Source organism: Diadema setosum, chromosome 5 (genome assembly GCF_964275005.1).
Source record: "Diadema setosum chromosome 5, eeDiaSeto1, whole genome shotgun sequence".
NCBI classification, from domain to species: domain Eukaryota; kingdom Metazoa; phylum Echinodermata; class Echinoidea; order Diadematoida; family Diadematidae; genus Diadema; species Diadema setosum.
The window spans coordinates 1,273,648-1,293,587 of NC_092689.1; the positions used below are offsets into that span (position 1 = coordinate 1,273,648).

The following is a 19,940-nucleotide window of genomic DNA, read 5'->3' on the forward strand; positions in this document are numbered from 1 at the left end:
AGCTTTGCAGCTCTACACAAATTCCTCTGTTGATAACAATGTTGTTAGTGTTTTAAAGGGGAGTTATAGAGAGAGATGTTTGAATTAAAAGTAATAGACATGTTTGCAATGCACTGTCTTTGATTACAGCGTCACAGGAGCCCGCTGCGGTGCCCAATGGACTAGAACAGAATGAGTCTCAGGGAGAAGGGGATGGCTCTGGGAAGCGCAAGCGTGCCGCCACGGCCAAGGCGGGCGATAACGAAGACTCCGACGACGAGGATTCCTCCCAGCATGCACCACGGCACGACATTTATCGCAGCCGACAGCAGAAGCGAGTGAGATAGGCGGGACTCGTGCTCATGCTGGAGAACAATCGTTGGACACGGCTAACTGAATTCCAGTTGAAAAATGCTAGTCATCATCTGCAATGCCTTGGATGTGTTGCTTCTAATGACAGCAACCCGTTTACAATGAACAGGATTCATCACTATATCTAATTTTCCGTACGAGGAGTGGCTGTCCCAAAGTATACATAGGAAAATTGGCCAAACTTGATAGCAGTTTTGGATACATTATCTACTGAGATTCCCATGAGCTTCAGCTATATATTGTCTTTTATGTGGCAAGGTGGAAATAATGCCTGATAATGCTACATTAGAATTTTTGCATTGTTGAAAAGGGCAGAATTTGATATTAGATGTGACATTTACCATTGCAAGTTTTGTCAATGAATTTTGATTTTACACACTGTGCATGTGAGGAGACATCAAATTTGTCATACCATTTCCAAGTCAATTTGTTCCATACTTGTCCTCTTCTTTGCTGGCTAGGAGCAGCTCACAAATTTCAATCTGTGATTAGATATTTTTTCCCTGCTGCAAGCACACCTTGAAAACTATTCAAAATTGCTCCAGTTCCTCCTGGTTTCTACCTTTCCTTGGAGAATGGCAAGAGAGAATGCTTTTCATCCACCTGAAAACAAAGTGACTAAAATTCAGTAGTTTAAGTTAATGTCGCCATCTGAAAGGAGAATATTTCATTGCGCAATCATTGTTTCAAAAATAGAAGAATACAATGTAAAATCTTGTGTGACTTCTTGAGATACTGCAAGTGGAACAAAGAATTAGTCAAGGATCAGTGTCACTCTAGGAGGATTTAATTTTTACAGATTGGTCAATGATGTCAAATTCCTGATATTTTCATGATGTGTGCACAAAAATATGGGGTCACATGAAATTGGGCACCATACTGTTGTCAAGACATGGGCATATACTGCAAAGCAGGTGACTTATGCTGATATTCCTCTGTGTATTGGAAATGAACTAAAGCATGTATTCTTCACATAGTGAGTAAAGTATACATCCATTTAGTGAGTCTATTTGGGGTATTAGTGATGGTACAATCAGAGGCATGCATGTAAGAATCAGGGGCTCATTTAGTAAGGATGTTTTCAGTTATTGCAATTTGCAATAATCATGTTTTTTTGTTTTTTGTTTGTTTGTTTGTTGTTGTTGTTTTTTTTTTTTGTTTTTTTTTTGGGGGGGGGGTTGATCTATGTTTTGTTGTTTTGTTTTTATCCTACTGTTTTAACTGCAGACCAATAGTAGCTTATGATGATTGCACATCAGCTTTTGGATTACACCCCAAGGGAGTTGGATTTTTTTTGCCATAAGGCAAAATGATGCACAGTATACTGCCCTCTGTTGACAAAGGGGATTAAGTTGGTGCAATCTGAATTAACTCCTTCCACACCCCACATTCCTTATCACACTGACAATGAATTGGAGACTGAAAGTTACTTAGTCACCTCACTTGTTACAAATGGATCCAGTTGAGTAAACTGAAACAGTATTTTCAAATGCACTGTTTTTGTCACGGGAAGGATAAAGGAAGGATAAAAGTAACAGTGCTATATGGTATGCACATTAAAGTCATGATGTTGTTGCTTTGTACAATCCACTCAATTTAATGTTGATTGGCAATTGATGAATTTGACTGTTCATGCAATCTGTGCACTTTCCTCCTAATGATAACCAGGGGAAGAAAGGTCAGTTGAATTTCCATCTTTAATTATGAATTTCATGTTAGTGGGACATTAGAATCCTTGTTAAAGAGCAATTTATGTATCTTCGAATGCATCGCTCAAAATATTCATGAGAGAGAAAATAAAATTGATATTGGACCATAGACACTTCTTGATGTGAGATAAGTGATGATGAGAATGTGCTAATTGCCAAGGCTAGAGGGCGCCATTTACTACCACTCTGTTCAGGGTGGTACAGATGTGTAAAGACACAATCAACTGATGATTTGTTTCTCTGTGTTCCTATGTACATAAAACAGCTATGTATGTTTTTTACATAATAAAAGAAGGAAAAAAGAGTGACATCTTTCCCCGCTTTTCATTCTTTTGTCACTGATTTTTGCATTTACTTTTCTTTGTCTAATCACAAATGCCAACTGCAGTACATAATATATTCTTGAATTTAGTTATCAAAAGTACAATTGCACACCATGCAAGTCGACTTTACTGAGCAGAAAAATCAAACGGAACGGATTTGTTGCTTTTATCAAAATTGGACTTAAAATGATCAGACGAAAGTGGAATTTAGATAACGCATGTGTTTCTAGTAAAGAAGCTACCCGATATTTATCTTGTGTATTGGTCACAGCCATGCTTCAAAATCAGCTGAGGTGAAGATGTGGATTTATTGGTTAGGTCACCAAAGTACATCATGAGAATCATGTTTGTTTGAATGATAATTCACTGATTGCAACCCTCTCCTTTGGTTGCCAGGTTATAGCAACACATAAAAAGTTAATGCAAAGGATTTCATCTGGCTGACAATAAAATGTACTTCGTATATTAGTTGGCATTTATCAAAAAAGAAAACTCCTAACTCAATTTTGAATCTAAAAAATACCAACTTGAGTTAAAAAGAGATCATAATCCAAAATGTTTCTATATTATTTGATGTCAGCATGGATGTTATTTTGCAAAAATGTCACAAATATTTTTTTTTTTTTGCTCTCCATAAATTGATAAATTTGAGATAGGTCATGTCACACCAAAGATTTTCTTTTCTTTGTTATTGCTTTTGTGTCAAAAGTTAATTTGCTGAGATTTGTTTTAAGCCATTGTGGGAGACTCTTGAGGCCATGACATACAAAAAGAAAAGGGTTTTACTTTTATCTCTACTTGGTGAAAATGAAAATCTCTAAAATTTAACAGCTGTCTTATTTTAGGTCTGATTTTGATAAAACTTCCACTATCCTGTTTGTTTGATTTTGAATAATGTACGATAATACATGTATTAATAATAGTAATGATAATTATAAGTGTTGTCACTATGGAGATCATTAAATGCAGAAGCTCCTAAGGGTATCTTCTGCATTTATTGTGTAAAGACACCATATCTATCTATCTATCTATCTATCTATCTATCTATCTATCTATCTATCTATCTATCTATCTACATGTATCTATCTTTATCTATCTATCTATCTATAGACAGAAGTAATGAAGCAAGTTCACGCGGTTGACTGCAGGTTCATCCGTATTTATTTTTCCAATAAATATGGATGAACCTGCAGTCAACTGTGTGAACTTGCTTCATTACTTCTGTCTAAAGCTCTTCCTTTGAGGTTATCGAGCACTCTTCATAGTAGGATAGAATCACCAAGTGTGTGTGTATATATATATATATATATATATATATATATATATATATATATATATATATATATATATATATATATATATATATATATATATATATATACATGTATCTGTGACTTTGTAGGAACTCTCAGTTGCCATTTCATATACAGGAACCCATTTAGGTTTTTTTTTTATGATGGGTTTTAAATCAAACATTGCTGACAATGCTGTTGATGTTCTGTAAGAAGGAAATATGAGGCAACCATGCATGCAATCTGAATACAATTGAAAAAAAAAAAGAGTGATTGAATATTCACATACCCTTCACATATATATATATATATATATATATATATATATATATATATATATATATATATATATATATATATATATATATATATACATATGTACAGCACAACACACACATCCACTCAAACACACCTACCAACAATGACATCAAAACACATTGACTTGCCTTCCTCTTTCACTTTATATTTCACTTGATAAACATATTCACAGTATTGATACCCATTTCAAACACTTTCAATTAAATAAACTTTCTTTGAAATAAGTACCTGATGTAATCTGTGACTTTGTAGGAACTCTCAGTTGTCATTTCATATACAGGAACCCGTTTAGGTTTTTTTTTATGATGGGTTTTAAATCAAACATTGCTGACAATGCTGTTGATGTTCTGTAAGAAGGAAATATGAGGCAACCATGCATGCAATCTGAATACAATTGAAAAAAAAAAGAGTGATTGAATATTCACATACCCTTCACCCCCCCCCCCCCCCCCCCCCCCCTTGGCCTTTTTGTCTTTCCTTCCAACTCCAGCTGATACTGGAAAATGATATGTTCAAGTCTTTGGATTCCTTCCCCTGAGGATGAAGTAACCAGTCATTCCACCCACCTTACATAATCAATGTATTTCAATACTTGGAATTCAGCTTGCACAAATCAGATGCTTTGTTGGGCAAGTCTATGGGAAGCATTTTCGTTGTCAAGGGAAACCATTGTTATGAAGGTAGGTATTAACTCTTCATACATTCACAAACCTGTCTATTCCACCCACAAACTGTCATCTTAGCAGGATAGATAATAAACTGACCCAGCTTTCTTTTTTTTTAAATGAGACAAGAAAATATATCAAATGCTTCTAACATAAGCATCATTGTATGACAACTACTGGAGTGTTGCAGTGTGTTAAAATCTCATGGCAGTACACCTTGACACTTACAACACTACTCTAGGAACATGCTAAAGTTAAAAGTGTTTGAAGTGTTCTACTTTCTTCTATCCTAGCCTTCATGGTATGAGAGTTATGTTAGACACTGCCACTGGCCTTCAGCTCCTAACATTACAACTGATTCTCAAATAAGTGATTGTTTCCTTCTTTCTATCATTAAGGGCACTGAATAGAACTCAAAGATATCATGCATTGTCAATTGCTCGTCTCTGAAAGAAGCAGTATAAGTCTTCTTTTTTTTTTGGGGGGGGGGGGATAAAATCGTAAATTAGGCTGTAAAAGGGGAGAAATGAATGTCCACATTCTACTTGGGACACCACACATACAATGTAATCTGGTAACATCATAGTCACATGACCTATACAGTCACATGACCTATACAGCATCATTTAAAGCCAACAAGATGTCATGTTAGATGTTGAAATAAATGGTCATAACTCCCTATAGGTATTCAGGAATTGGTCATAACTCCCTTTAGGTATTCAGGAATTAAGTTAGATCCTCAGCAGTAGATTCTGATTGACAATCATTCAATGTACTTCCCACTCAATAAACAAAAGCTCCACAGCAGCAGTTTGTCTGGCAAGGCTGTGATCATTAACAGAACCTGATCAATGTCTCATCAGAAAGGAATTGAAAAGACAGCCATGGCACATAGACTAATTTCTCACCCTTCACTGGGTACAGTGCCTCAGCACAGACATGTTCATGTAAAAAAAAATAAAATAAAAACAAAACCTATAAATATATAGAACATAGCAAAAAAGAGGAGGTAAAACTAACCCTGTAGAAAGCAGTTGAGCTTGAAAGCAACAATAAGTTACATGCAACAACTTCAAAATGGCCCAAGTGCATCTCAGAGTCAACAGCCGAATCCTGCCTAACATTTGCTTACTGGTAGTCATTTTGTGGAAGTCTGTTACAGTTCTTCACACACTGTCACAAAAGAGCAGTTTTGCAATGTGATAGAAACCAAATAACTGGTACATGTACATAGATTACTGTAATATGTCACAGTCTGAGTCACACAGTGAAAGCCAACATAATACTGACAAAAATTTGGTGCTAGATTGGCTAAAAAGAAAAAGAAAAGAAACGAGAAGAAAACCAGAGCAATGTTGACATTGGTTCGCTTCCATCAAATACGTTGCTCTGAGGGATTGATTTCAAAACGTTGGGCCTCTTCATCAATTTATGTCAGATTACATTCAATATGCAGAATGAATGATGATAAACTGTTGTTGATCTAGTCATTTCTAACTCATTGTTTCACTCATAAGAACTTTATCTTTGGGTAATATTTCCTCTGCTTTTGCTGGACTTATCTCTCATCCTCTATCCAATCTCGTGTTGAAATAAATTAAAATGAATAGAATGAGGATGAAGTGCCTCGGTTGGGGCACAACCACTGCAGCCAGGGGACTTTAACCATGATGGACCTTGTGACTGTCAGCTCCTAGTAGTTAACTGACAAAAGGTCACATGTCTATTATATTGCATATCTAGACTTTGATTGATTGGCACCATGTTGTTTTAAGAGTCTGTTCCTGTAGGATAGAAAGCCTGTGTCATGACTTGCCTTTCTTTCCTTTCTTTGACACTCCCTTCTTCACTCCAGCTGAGTCCTTCGGCATAAGGAATCCAACCTGCTGGTCCGTGATTGGTCGATTGATCACCAGGACACGCCCAAGGTCTGCCATTGTAGCAGCCGATCCCTTCAGCAGCATACCGCCTTTCTCCGACACCAGCAGGACCAAGTTCTTCTCCTTAGCATTGGACGCTGCCAGTTGTTTCATCCGCCTGCTGGCTTCTTGCAGGACGGTGGACTTTGGCGCAGGACTGTCAGACGAGGACTGTTTTGTTTTCCTTTTTGATGATGCCTCCTTCTTCTTGCTAGACTCTATGTTGGTTAGCATGCGGGACACGCCACGAGTTACAGCTCTACCTGGAGTCATAATTGGCTTCCGCTCAGTTCTGCCTGGCAGGACTCCTTTGTGTCTCACCGTGTCATGCTGTAAGATTTAGGATAAAATCCATTTTCAGTCACAACGTAGGAGTTGTTGGACATGAAATAACTATTTACGTTCTTAAAATACATTCTTTAAGAAAACTGTTCAACATTTTGAATTCATTAGAGACTAGAAATGTCGCTATGGCGACTGATGCCTCCGCCGTAAGGCATGATTCTCCCAATAGGCGTATAGCACAATATCTTCACAATGTGTGATCCATGACAGTTTCACATAACTGGCAAAATATTGAAATGACAGGTTTGTCAGAAATGTCTTGAACTGGGTTTGCTATAATTTTCTAAGAGTGCAGGTACACATATTTGGGGAATTTTGGGGAAGTTTATGCATTGAGTAATTTCCAAGGTACGAAGAAAGAGTGTGATGACGGTACAAAATAGATTTTTTTTTTTTTTTTTTTGGGGGGGGGGGGGCATTGAAACCTGGCCTTTGACCCTTAACCTTTGACCTTTGACCTTCTGGCTGGAAATTTCCCTGAGAATCTCCATTAGGTAATGCATATATTAAGTTTTGAAACTAATAATGCAAGCATTGCATATACTAGTATATGAAGGAAATAGTAAAATTTTGAGGAGTTGACCTTGACCTTTGACCCCTGACTATTGACCCATGACCCCTAAATTCCCTAGATAATCCCTGCCAGACAGCACATGCATATGTACCAAGTTCCACGCAGATACATTGAACCATTTGCAAGAAAAGTAATATTGCAACATTTTCACCTAACCTTTGACCTTTTGACCTTTGACCTTATGACATGAAACTCTCTCTGGAGAATCTTTACGCAGTAGTACATGTCCACACCAAGTTTCAAGAAAATACCTTTGGGCATTGCATAGATATGGGGGAAATTGCAACATTTGTAGCATTTGACCTTGAACTTTTGACCTTTGACCTCTTGCCAATGTCACTAAAATCTACTCAACTAATTGTCCCATCATACATCATCCTTGGACCAAGTTTGGTGAAAGCTGCTTCATCCAGTTTTGAGTTATCACGTAAACAGATAAATTTTAGGATTTGACCTTGATCTTTGACCTTTGACCTCTGTCCGATTTCACTGAAAAACTAATCAAGTAATTGTCCCATCATACATCATCCTCCAACAAAGTTTGGTGAAATTTGCTCCATCCAGTCTTGAGTTATCGCGTAAACGGTTACAATTTCATGATTTGACCTTGACCTTTGACCTTTGGCCGATTTCACCCAAAATCTAATCAAATAATTGCCCCATCATACTTCATACTTGGACCAAGTTTGGTAAAATTCCAGTAAATATTACTCAAGTTATCGCGTAAACGAAAGCGGACGGACGTACGTACGGACGGACGGACGGACGGACAACCCGAAAACATAATGCCTCCGGCACCACTTCGTGGCGGAGGCATAAAAAGTATAACACAGCAAATGCATGCTGCATTGTCCTATATGCACACTATTCACATGGGAATCATAAACCGCATAAAGCCCATATCAGGTGTTCAATATGATGCATCGATGTATGCCAGAGTTTACATAAATGATTTATCATCATGGGTGTGTAAGTTTTTATGTGTAGTCAGCAAGAAAACTGATATCAATTTCCTAAATATGGTCTTTTAATGTTAAACTTTTTGGTGTACTTAACAACATTACTATCAGAAAGCTTGTACTCAACCCAAAATCTTGTATCAGAATGTGTGCAAGTACACAATTTTTCTCAATGTGCAATAAACTGAACACTGTGATAACCCAACAACATTGTGATGAAAGTATTATTGTTCTATCCGACCAATTATACTGTGCCTGAGTACTTTCTATTAGACTTTAACTGTAGACTTTTTCACAACTACTACACCTACAATCACTTTTTGCTGTGTGCTGTTTTTGATACATTTATCGCATACTGTAAGGAATGCTCGCATCCATTTCAATTTTGCAAATTTTGCTAGAGCCGAGATTCATGAGGTTAAAATATGCGTGAACATAATCTGAAGTTGGGTGCATGTAAGGTTAGAACTAAACATGTGCAGTGTACCTTAGGGCTGCTTGCTTGAGGTGCTGTGACTACAAGGACAGTGTCTTTTGAAAGAAGCCAGGAGACATCTTTTCTCCCATCCTTGTTGTTGGTCAACCTCAGCTGCTCCATCTCTGCCTCCCTGGTCCTCCTCTCCTCTTCCTGTCTCTGCTGCTCTGCTTCTGCTTCTCGCTGTCTCAGCTCTTCAGCCTTTCTCTTCTCTTCCTCCTCCTCCTCTCTTCTTCTCCTCTCCTCCTCCTCCTCCCTTCTCCTCCTCTCCTCCTCCTCCTCCTCCTTCTCTCTCTCCAGACGTTCCTTCTCCTCTCTCGCTCGCTCCTCCTCCTCCTCCTCCTCCTCTTTTGTGAGGACGGTGAAGTTCTTCAGAGCCTTGCCGAGGTTGGCTGTGGAGTCTGCTCGTTGGATCTGTTGGATGAAGTGGCGGATGGGATCGGTGAGGGAAGACAGGTTGGCCTCCACCACTTGGGACAACTGCTGCATCGTTTCCGTCAGCTGTTCATTGATTATCTTCTCTCCTGCAAGATGAAAATGTCAACATTTATGTGGTATTCTCAGGCACAGAACAATCTCACAGTTTGTTCAACTTTAATAAACTGATGAAATATAAGCAGAAGATAAACAGAAATAGTGTAACAGATGATGTTACTGTAATGTAAAAGCCTTTTAAAACAAGAGACCCGCGGGTCTAGCGCTCACCTGAGTATCGCAAGTTCACCTTTCACGCAGTCACTAATCTAAATTATTCACAGCTCTACTAAAATTTGACCAGGCATTCTCAAGTAGAAGATGAAAATGCACAATACGGGCCAAAATTTTTTATGATTCCTTAATTTGGGGGGATTGGGGGCCCCCTGGGGCCCTCTGGGTGGGGCATGGTGCCCATTTTGATAAATTGAGATCCTAACCCCCTAGGGATGCTACCTGCCAAGTTTGGTGAAAATTGGTCATGGGGTTCTCAAGAAGAAGATGAAAATGTATAATTTAGGCCCCATTAGGACCCCTCTCCACCCCCCTCCCCTGGGTCCCAAGGGGGGTACCCCTGATTCTGCCATGAACAAACTTGAAACTACAGTCATCAATGTACTAACTCATAGTATTAACTTAGCTCTATCACTTCTGGTTCTAGAGAAGAAGATTTTTACAGATTCCTTAATTTTGGGGGATTTGGGCCCCCCCTGGGGGCCCCCTGGGTGGGGCATGGTGCCCATTTTAACAAATTGAGTTCCTAACCCCCTAGGGATGCTACCTGCCAAGTTTGATGAAAATCGGTCTTGGTGTTTTCAAGAAGAAGATGAAAATGTAAAAAGTTTACGCACGCCGGACGACGCACGACGGACGCCGGACGAAGGGCGATCGCAATAGCTCACTTGAGCCTTTGGCTCAGGTGAGCTAAAAAGCCTTGTATACACACAACATACACACAAGCCCAGCTGCTTTAAAGCCAATCTGACAAATGGCCGTGGCCTTTAAGTTTATCAAAGGGGCTCATGCATAAGAGTGATGTCTTCTGATGTTATTTCAATTCTGTTGTCACTTTATACTAAGGTTACACACCATCTTTGACACCAAATTTGAGCCTCTACTGCCATTATATAGGACCCTTATATGATTTTTGAAATGTTACTGCTCAGGGGTAGAAATCTTGATAATGGTGACTAACCCGTTCCTTCCGCAATTCTCTGAGTGCCTTAAATGGCCCTAAACGAGATTCTTTCTGCCCGTCGATAGAGAACGGACAGGTTGGTAATCCACCTGTGTGAAGGGCCTAAGGCAGTCAAGTGGTACATTGTATCCCCCTTTCCACAGTCAACTACATGTGCCAGTGAACAATGGAAATATTGATCGGGTCCGAGCTATGAATAGAGAGTGCGCTGATGAGCTCACAGAATCTTTTGTTCTACACAAAACCAGGCACCTGAATGGCGTGACTGGGGTGAGCGAACAGAAAAATCTAACTGAGCTCAGCCTTGATCGCTATGTACATATTCGTACGAGTTTACAGCAGAACAAGCACAAACTAAATCAGGAAAAAGGTAAATAATGCTGTGAAATACGCATTTTTCCAACAGGAGAACAGATGCTGATAGAATAAACTCTGATCTTTTTATCAAACCCACTTTTCTGGGCATTTTAACGCAAAGAAACATGAATTCAGGCCACGAAAGCAGGCACTTTTGTCTTCATCTTGGGAACCTGGTATACCAGGTTCCCATATATCAGTTGCTCCCACGGGAACCTGGGATACCAGGTTCCCGTAAGGAACGGGTTAAGAGTGATCATCTGCTTCAAAATCTGAGCTCGCACAAGTGTGCACAAGCTTTCATATTCTTCCCGTACATATAAACATTATGGGTTGGTAACTTCCTCTGGTTCTCAAATAAAATTTTTCACGTAAACTGAGTAACAGGCACTCACCAGTAGCCACCTTGTATATCTGGTACTTCTCCCGTCCACAGTGGAAAGGCAGCTTGCAATTACTAGGCAGGTTGTAGTTCTTGAAGACGGCAGCCATGTGAGCACAGAAGTAGCCCATCTTGCCAGAAACACAGGAGCACACACCCAGAGTGGTATTCACTGACAGCAGACCGAGGGAGCTCTTTGTCTTACTCTTTGGATTTACCAGAAAGTCTGCATCATTCAGCTACGGCAAAAGAGAGGGTGATATTTTGCAAAACATAAACACGACATGTCATAATTCATTAAATTCTTGCATCGAGTGTTTTTATTGCAACTGATTGACAAATTGCCCTACAAATTTACATCAATGTAGGTCAATTATTTAATCAGTTGAAATGACACATCAACTGCGCATGAAAGCACAGGCATAAAACAATCCTTGTTGGATGACATTGACTTGCAGAAATTATTAAGAGCAGTATGTTCTTCAAAGACATTCAAAACAGGCACACATCAGAATAAATGTGAAAACATGAAAATGAAAATATTTGGTGAAGAAAATGAATAAAATAAAGAGAGAGAGAGACTGAAAGAAAATGTAATGAATATTAATGTACATGAGGGTAATAGGAATGCGATGAAACCCACATTATCATATTCTTGTTGCAGAGGAGCACAAGGTCCCAAGTACACTATGTCCGAGAAGACATGTGAGACCAATAAGAGGCCTGACTTACCTGTTTGATACCATCTCTAGGGATGGTGGTGTCAAAGAAGACGGGAGTGAAGGAGACGTTGGCGGGAACATTCTGGCATCCACTCACCAAGTTCTTCTCATACACAGCATCCACACCATAGAGGAGAAAGTGAGTCATCTAGGGGTAGGTAGAGAGCAAGTCATTACAATCTAACCCAAAGAAATTCCCCAGTTTGTGATCAATTACCATCTATTTAATCAAATCAATTTGGAGGGGCAGAGAGAACCTTGGAGTCAGTCTGAATTACTCTGAGTTTGAAAGATGGTGACATAAACTGTTAGGGCTTGAAATTTAGAGTGAATACTAGGTACGATAAATTCAGTGATTAAGAACCTTGATTGCTGTCTACTGTCAAAGTTGAGAAGATGTTTGTTAAATACAAGACTTGATACCATCAATAAAACCAAGAAATGAACCAATCTAACTTTCCAACTTTTTAACTTATTGTATTCTAAAAACATGTGTACCCGAGTAGAAATAGGACATACTTCTTTAATGCAGCATGGATGTTTGATAATTTCAGTTTAAACACTCACTATGATGGCACAATACTCACTTAACTCATTCTAATCATCCTGCTCTTCTTTATCTGTTTTCTCTTTCTCTCCACTCAAGCAGAAACACAAGGTATCATAAGCAATGATTGAATCTTCTAAAGTAATTACCATCAGCATCACAATTCACCATCACAATCCCCATCATGCTATCATCGATCATTTGCCATTTCTTTCTCATCATTATTACTCATTTGTCTCCATGACATCATCATACCAACTCACCTGCAGCATGTTGAAGTGCCTGCCTTTCATGAGCACACGATCCCGGAGGCAATTCATGACCTTCTCCCAGGGTTGGACACCTACCCCTATCCTGTGGATAGGGTGATCGGCTGGCAGGGACCACTCGCTCCACCGGTTCACAATGGCATCTATGACATAGGGAGCAAACTCACGGTGCCTGGATGTGGGGTAAGAGAGAGGGTCCAATGATAATGCTTCATGCCATCATCTCTCAAATCTGATAATTATTGACTGCACTGTTCCTTGGAAATATCACAGACAATGATTAAATCTGATGTTGCATCATAAAATCACCAAAAGTCATTTTTATATAATTTTTTTTTTTTTTTTAAGTTAGTGTGTCCAATCTAAAAACTAGATATTCTTAGCTTAAAAACAGCAGAGGAGTTAAGAAAGTGGCATTAGCTGCAATGCAAAATCAAAACTTAAGGTTTGGGGGGATGATTTCACTGGTATTGTAAATGAACCCCAGAGAAAGGAGAGTACTGCTGACACTTACTTGTCATTGATTTCACTGCCAAGAATTTTGAGGTGCACAGTGTGTATTTCCTCTGCCGACTGGCATCCCACCAGCTCTCTAATGAGATTCATTTTAGCAGACATGTCTCCAGGTTCCATGCGTCTCTTGGGGTCCACCAACCACCTCCATGCCATCAGGATCAGATGGTAGGGGCTGATATGAACGATACTATTAGGAAACGTGGCCTGGACAATGTCACCTTTGAAATGTTCCTCGTCTGTGAGGAAGTAGGCGGGGCCGTCACGCCCACGCCCACCAAATGCCTCTTCTGGAATCAGCATCTTGAAGAGTTCCAAGCCCTGGGTGATGAAGACCTGGTCCATGGAAGACAGGACCAGGAACCCCAGGGGCACACCACCAGCACTGCTTGGAACCATGAAGGAAATCACATAGCACATACCCTGGCCGAAGCTCTGGAATGTCCCGTCCAAAATACACATCTCACCACTCATGGTGCTCTCGGCGTGTGCCCTCCGCATCAGCGGCGTACAGATGGCTATGATCATGTCATCCCGATCACCAGTGATTCTTGCAAGATGGGCTTGTGCGGGATGGGTCTCCATAACATGCTTGGATACCAGCTTCTCCAAGTCTTCATACAACTCCTTCAGGTTCACTGTACTTTCCCTCTTCTTATTGTTCCCAGGAATTCGCTTTTTGCGACCGTGTGCAAAGAAGTCCCTGTGAGTCTCCTCCTCCTCCCCACCGTTTGTCATCTCAGAAAAGGCTGCATTGTTGTCCAGCTGAGAGCTCTCATTGGGCGTTTCTGAATCGGTCACTGCCGGAGATTCATCCACAGGCAGCATGGAGGAGTTTGGTCTGACCGAATCACTGCTGACTTCCTCATTGACCGCTGGAAGTAGTACAAATTGAACGCATTCTTCAGTTACACTTTGATTCTTTGTGCTTTTTTTTTGTACATAATATCTTGTTTACAGTTATAAAAACAATTCCGTAAATCAGTGTGTCAAAAATAACTCTGCATACCAACATTGTGGATTTATCAGACCCTTACATTTACAGCAACTGCAGCATTATTTTCATCTCCAGCAACTACTTTCATCATTACAATCTCACATCATCCCTAAAGAAATATAGTCTAAATGTCTCTGTCCCTTCATGAGCATGACATTGCTCAAAAATATGAAAATTATACAAATTCAATTCCAAAGCTATACATAATGAGGTCAAACCTGTTTCAAAGACATTAAAGGGTAGGACCATTCCCATTATCATCATTTTGAACATTATTAATACCATTATCAGCAGCACCATCATATTTATCATCATTACCATTATCACCCTCATTAATGATGAAAATTATGATCATCATGAAGATGATCAACAGTATCCTATCATCATCTTCATCATTGTGAACATCACATCACTAGCATTATCGACCCCTCTCACCGTCAGAGTCTAGCCTTGGCTTCTTCACAGGAGACACTTCCCCTTCGTCTTCTTCCATGATCACATCAGTGCCCAGTCTGTCATTGATGGTTGCCGGGGACGATGAGGATGTATCTACATGGGGCGCGGCGGCGGTGTCGACAGAAGCAAGCACAGGGCCGTTAGACACAACGCCATTCTGCGTTTTCTTTCCTTTGAGTGGCTTTAGCATGTGGGGCTTACGTTCCCTCAGCATCCTGTAGAAAAGTCTGCTCAAAGATGGTGACAATTTGGATAGAAATTAATTATTCTGAAGATCAAACATTGTCCCATGAATAAAAAATGCCATCCAGCACATATTAACCACTTGTCCATATCACCTCAACAATCATACAATTCATGTCAATACTATCATTCCATATCTCTTCGAAGGAATATGATACACTTAAAAGAGTGCAAACACTACAGATACACAAAGGCAATTTGCACAAAACGACATACTGACATTCTTGAGGCCAAATCACTATTTTTTTTTCACCAAACAAGCATATCACTTACTACTATTTGTATCCATTGAGTACATAACATCAATACTTATGAGAAAGAAACGAGGCACAAGACACACATTAGAATTTGTTTCATGTTACACAATCAGTACACAATCTTAGCTTCAGTTCTCTTTATTTGAAGTATATTTCATTTACAGTAGTTCACCCCCTATGACTACCAGTGGTCAACAAGTGGTATCAATCTACAACACTATGCCATTTAAAGAAATGGCATTTACCATGTTCACCAAATTTCAGCAAAACTGCATCCACTAGTGCAGTATGATATCAAACTCTACAACAGATTAAGATTAATACATGTGAATGTTAGGATATATGGGACAAGTGTACAGTCTTTCCTTTTTCTTGCATTCTCCTCATTTCTCCTGGGGTTTAAAAGTTACCATTTACTTGTTACCATCTAGAGGACATTGTTTCTACTTCAATCGTTTCTAGTTTCACTGTTCTACGGATTCACTGTTCAACTGTCACCTCTCCCCTCACTTATTCAATAATCTATTGAATTGAAATAATCTTGCCCTATCAGAGACGATACTTGAAGTTTTTGCATTGTTTTCAAAATGCAAGGGTGAAAAGCACAAAGTTGATTTTTTTTTTCTTTTTTTTTTTTTTACTCATACACATACAACCAAGCGATGTCCCTACAAATGAAACTGTAATAAAGTTTAACAAAGGGTCATACCTGTAGACAAATCCAATGTCAGGGGTATATGCTCTGTCAAGGGTCATCTTTTCAAAGTCAGCCCCATACTCTGCCCAACGCTTCCACGTGACGAAGCTGTGAGCGGTGAGGGCTGAGTGTCCAGCTTTGAACAGGTCGATGTAGAAGCTCTCCACCTCCTTGTCCACAGAGCGAAAGCGGAGTGCATACTCACTCTGAGTTTCATGGTTGTGGGTGTGGCTGATTGAAACCATGGCAGGGTAATCAGGCATGTGCACATCTCTTGCCCTGGGAATACAATGGAAATTCTCATGTAAGGGATACTGCATCTACAAAAAGGGTAGGAAATTTATGGAAAGTACAAATGTCACTGATGCAGACAGTACACATAATGGTACAATTAGTCTCACCCAAGTCAGCCTCAAGTAAAAAACACTGACTCAGTTGAAGAAAAATTCTGAACGGGATGGATATAAACACCTTAATTCTATTGTGTAAGTCAAAATTCTCGTAAGTCAAAGGATTTTCTTAAGTCTCTTTGGATTCAACATGGGTGGGGTTGACTGTATTATCTTCTTCATGTTTTGTTATGACTGAAAAATGATCTTGCAGGAAATTGCCACATTTTTCTCTATGGTAAGCAAACTGCTTAATCTTGCACAGATATCTTTTGGTACATCCAAAAGGGTATTTATAGTTGCATAGTATCCTGTATAGTCGTATATTACCTTACTGTAATGTGTGGACTTTGATTGGCTTTTCCATTTTCCATTCAGTGGAACATAACCCCAAGTTCTCTATTTAGTTTTTATACTCAGAGTCATGTACATCCTTATGGGGGAGAACCAAGCCAGAATATTCACCTTTCTGGAAAGATAGATGTTGCAAAATATACAACACTTTGACAACATCCACCAAACTATCTTTACAGTCAACTACAAAGAGTCCCACAGAAGCACACATTTCACAAACCTGCTGGCTCTGCGCTTAGATATCCCTTTGACGTGAACTCTGATGGCGACGTTCATCTTTGCCGGGCAACCAGTGTGCTGGCTCCCTCTCCAGGTCAAGCTGTGCTCAATTTGCCTTTTTGTCGCCTGGCTCTTCCTGAAGAAGATGTTGTGCTTACACTTGAAGTGTTTCTACAACAAAGAGGCAAAAGAAATATGAGTGGATGGATGAAAGACACATGTTGTGGCCAATCACTGCATTCTCTTAACTACAAACAGCTCACTGGATACTCACTGTACCCTAGCCTCTGGCAGTCATTTACGTAACCATTTTACTAGCATTTGAATGATTTCCCTCTTCACTTGGCTGCAGTGTAAGTACGACTCACTCATCTGGAACAATGCCAGTCTGTGTGCAAAGGCCATTGCAGTACAACAGGACTGCAAGATAATACAGTCCCCAATACTCAAATTAGTTTCTGGACATACATGTATGTACAGTCAAACCTGTCTACAGCGGCCACCCAAGGGAGACAGAAAAAAGAGCTGTTATAGACAGGTGGCCACCATAGACAAGTGGTCATAAAGACAGGTTTGACTGTACCAATCAACAAATAGATCAAGCCAGTTGAATAGCATTTTAGCACAGAAAGCGCAACATGGGCCATGGATAGCTAATTGATGGACACTCAATGGAAGCATACCTGGTACAATATCCGTACTGCTTTTGACTTGCGATTGCCATGACCAATGCGCCAACCGGTGAAGCTCTCTCGCTGGTATTCCTCAATCCACTCGTTCATGGCCTGCTCTGTGTCAATACGCAGACGCATCCCAATCTTGTAGTGCTCTGGGTGGCAGGGGTCAGGAATCTCGATGGCACATATGTGGTAATCATAGCCCTTTGGCAGCAATGCCTAAAGTAAGAGCAATTATATTAAAGGGACTGTACAGTACTGGTTGAGGTAGGGATTCATGTTTTGAACATTCCTAAGTGAGATAATGAAAAGCCTCTTATGAAATATGAAAGAGCATGTAATTTTAAGAAGGATTCAACATTTATTTGATGAACATTGGTTTTCAAATGGCCGAGATATCCAAAAAAGTGCTGATAATAAAAGGCGACATGCCCCAACTTTATTAGTATCTCTTTGTTTCACCTTGTTTTTGGATATCTCAGCCATTTCAAAACCGATTTTCACAGAATAAACTTTTGATACCCCTTAGAACTGCATGCTCTTTGACATCTCATAGAGTGGTTTCTGAATATCTCACAAAACGTTAAAAGCTCAATCTTCACCTCGACCAGAACTATACACACCCTTTAAAGATAGAATAAAACTCCAAACTATGTGCGGATTGAGTAAATGCAAAAACATATGTTACAAATCAGTAAATTTTGAATAAAAGCTGATGATCCATTCAAAAGTTACAAAATCTGATGATCCATTCAAAAGTTACAAATCTTTATAGTTTTGGTTCAGCCACAGCTGGTTATAAAGACAACAATTAATGATGTCACAGGAGAACAATGATGGATAAAAGGGAATTCCACAAAGGATTTGCTCATTAGGATTTACTCAGATTTTCACTACTCTAGCTCATACCACTGAGCTTTGCTTCAAAGTATGTTTTATGGATGGAGGTACATTCAGTCAGCCACTACTCACCCAAATATGTGGATGTGTTTTGTCAACGTTTTGCAGGCCTCCTTTGCACACAGCAGACATGCGCATAGCAATGTGGCTGTCACCATGGTAAGTTCCTATCTCTCCATCGACAGTGAAGATCTCTGGTGTCATGTTTGTGGTATCCTGCTGTTTCTCCTCCTCCGTGGTCCAAGCTGAATTATTGATGTTTTCTGACTCAGCTGGCATGGTGTTTCCCTCCTCAATGCAAGTTGGGTCTTCTTCTGGAGATGTCATTGTTTTGGTTGTTGTTGTTGGTGCACATGCAGACATACAGCACAACCACTCAGTTGACCATCCTAAATTTGATCAAGAAGCAAATACAACAACAGTTCAGGTTATGTTATCATGAATAAAAGCCAATAATACAAACTAGATTGCTAGCCAGGTGCAAGTGAAGTACACATATAACATTATTTCAAATACAGCTTATAGTAATCACCAATGTGGACCGTTTTTCTTCCCACTCCATTCAGGCTCTTATGGAAAATGATGATTAAGAAATTGTGACATTACAGAATCTATGCCTGCTTGCCTCACTGACGTCTAAACACGGGCTAAAATTAGAGTAAGTGTCCCGGTTTGCGGGCGCATAAGGGTTTTTTCCACTCTGAAACGCAAACTTGCAAACTGCTTTAACCCAGGTTATATCATAGAGGTTGACCACTTACAAGCCTTGTACCAATTCACGTTATTGTCATCGTCGCAAGACCAATGTCCATCGCGATAGTACAAAAAGACTACGGACACGATCCGGTACCGCGTCCCATGGTTCACGATCGTGGTAGTCCGGTTCGCGGCCTGATGTACAATTTCTATGCAATACGTGCGTGCTCCGCGATCTTCTGCTGAATGTCTTCATTTGGCTCGCGAACGTTGCGTAAGCGCCAAGTCCCATTGCAAAAGCACATGAAAAGGTCTCGTGCACTTGCACCGACCGCGAACAGGCATGGTGGTGTTACTTTTGTCTTTCTCATGTTTTCCCTATTTTTTCGATTGTAACATCAACTTTTGAAAAAAAATGGTGGCCCACATTGGCTCGCGAAAGTTCTATTTCTACGTGAGGACATGTATTCAAAATCCACAAACATCGGGAAAACGACAAGATATCCAGTTTCTTAGACCCTTGATCCTTAATTGTGATGTTAAGAAGTACCGAAAATGAAATTTTTGATGCGAGATGTCATCATTTAGAGTAAAACCCCCAATTTTCAGACACTTCAGCTTTTTTGCAATATTTTTTCAACTCAAATAATACTCTACAAAATT

The 19,940-nt window shown here is 39.7% G+C and overlaps 2 protein-coding genes across 2 annotated transcripts in view; one reads left to right on the forward strand and one right to left on the reverse strand.

The window, feature by feature from the left end:
* The window catches only part of LOC140228494 (cleavage stimulation factor subunit 3-like), a 35,113-nt gene extending 32,749 nt beyond the window's left edge, over nucleotides 1–2,364 (forward strand). The window contains exon 19 of the mRNA XM_072308725.1: nucleotides 130–2,364. Within this exon, the coding sequence (XP_072164826.1) occupies nucleotides 130–326 (197 nt within the window). The 3' untranslated portion in view covers nucleotides 327–2,364. The remainder of the gene's footprint in view (nucleotides 1–129) is intronic.
* Nucleotides 2,365–4,458: 2,094 nt separating this feature from the next.
* On the reverse strand, nucleotides 4,459–18,966 carry LOC140228976 (uncharacterized). Its single transcript, XM_072309234.1, has 11 exons — nucleotides 18,654–18,966; nucleotides 17,688–17,900; nucleotides 17,006–17,175; nucleotides 16,055–16,321; nucleotides 14,825–15,072; nucleotides 13,394–14,267; nucleotides 12,874–13,051; nucleotides 12,074–12,211; nucleotides 11,355–11,580; nucleotides 8,943–9,454; nucleotides 4,459–6,907 (listed from the first exon to the last, which is right to left on the reverse strand). The coding sequence occupies exons 1-11, from the start codon at nucleotides 18,942–18,944 to the stop codon at nucleotides 6,464–6,466; spliced, it is 3,561 nt and encodes a 1,186-aa protein (XP_072165335.1). The 5' UTR covers nucleotides 18,945–18,966; the 3' UTR covers nucleotides 4,459–6,463.
* Between the last annotated feature and the right edge of the window lie 974 nt (nucleotides 18,967–19,940).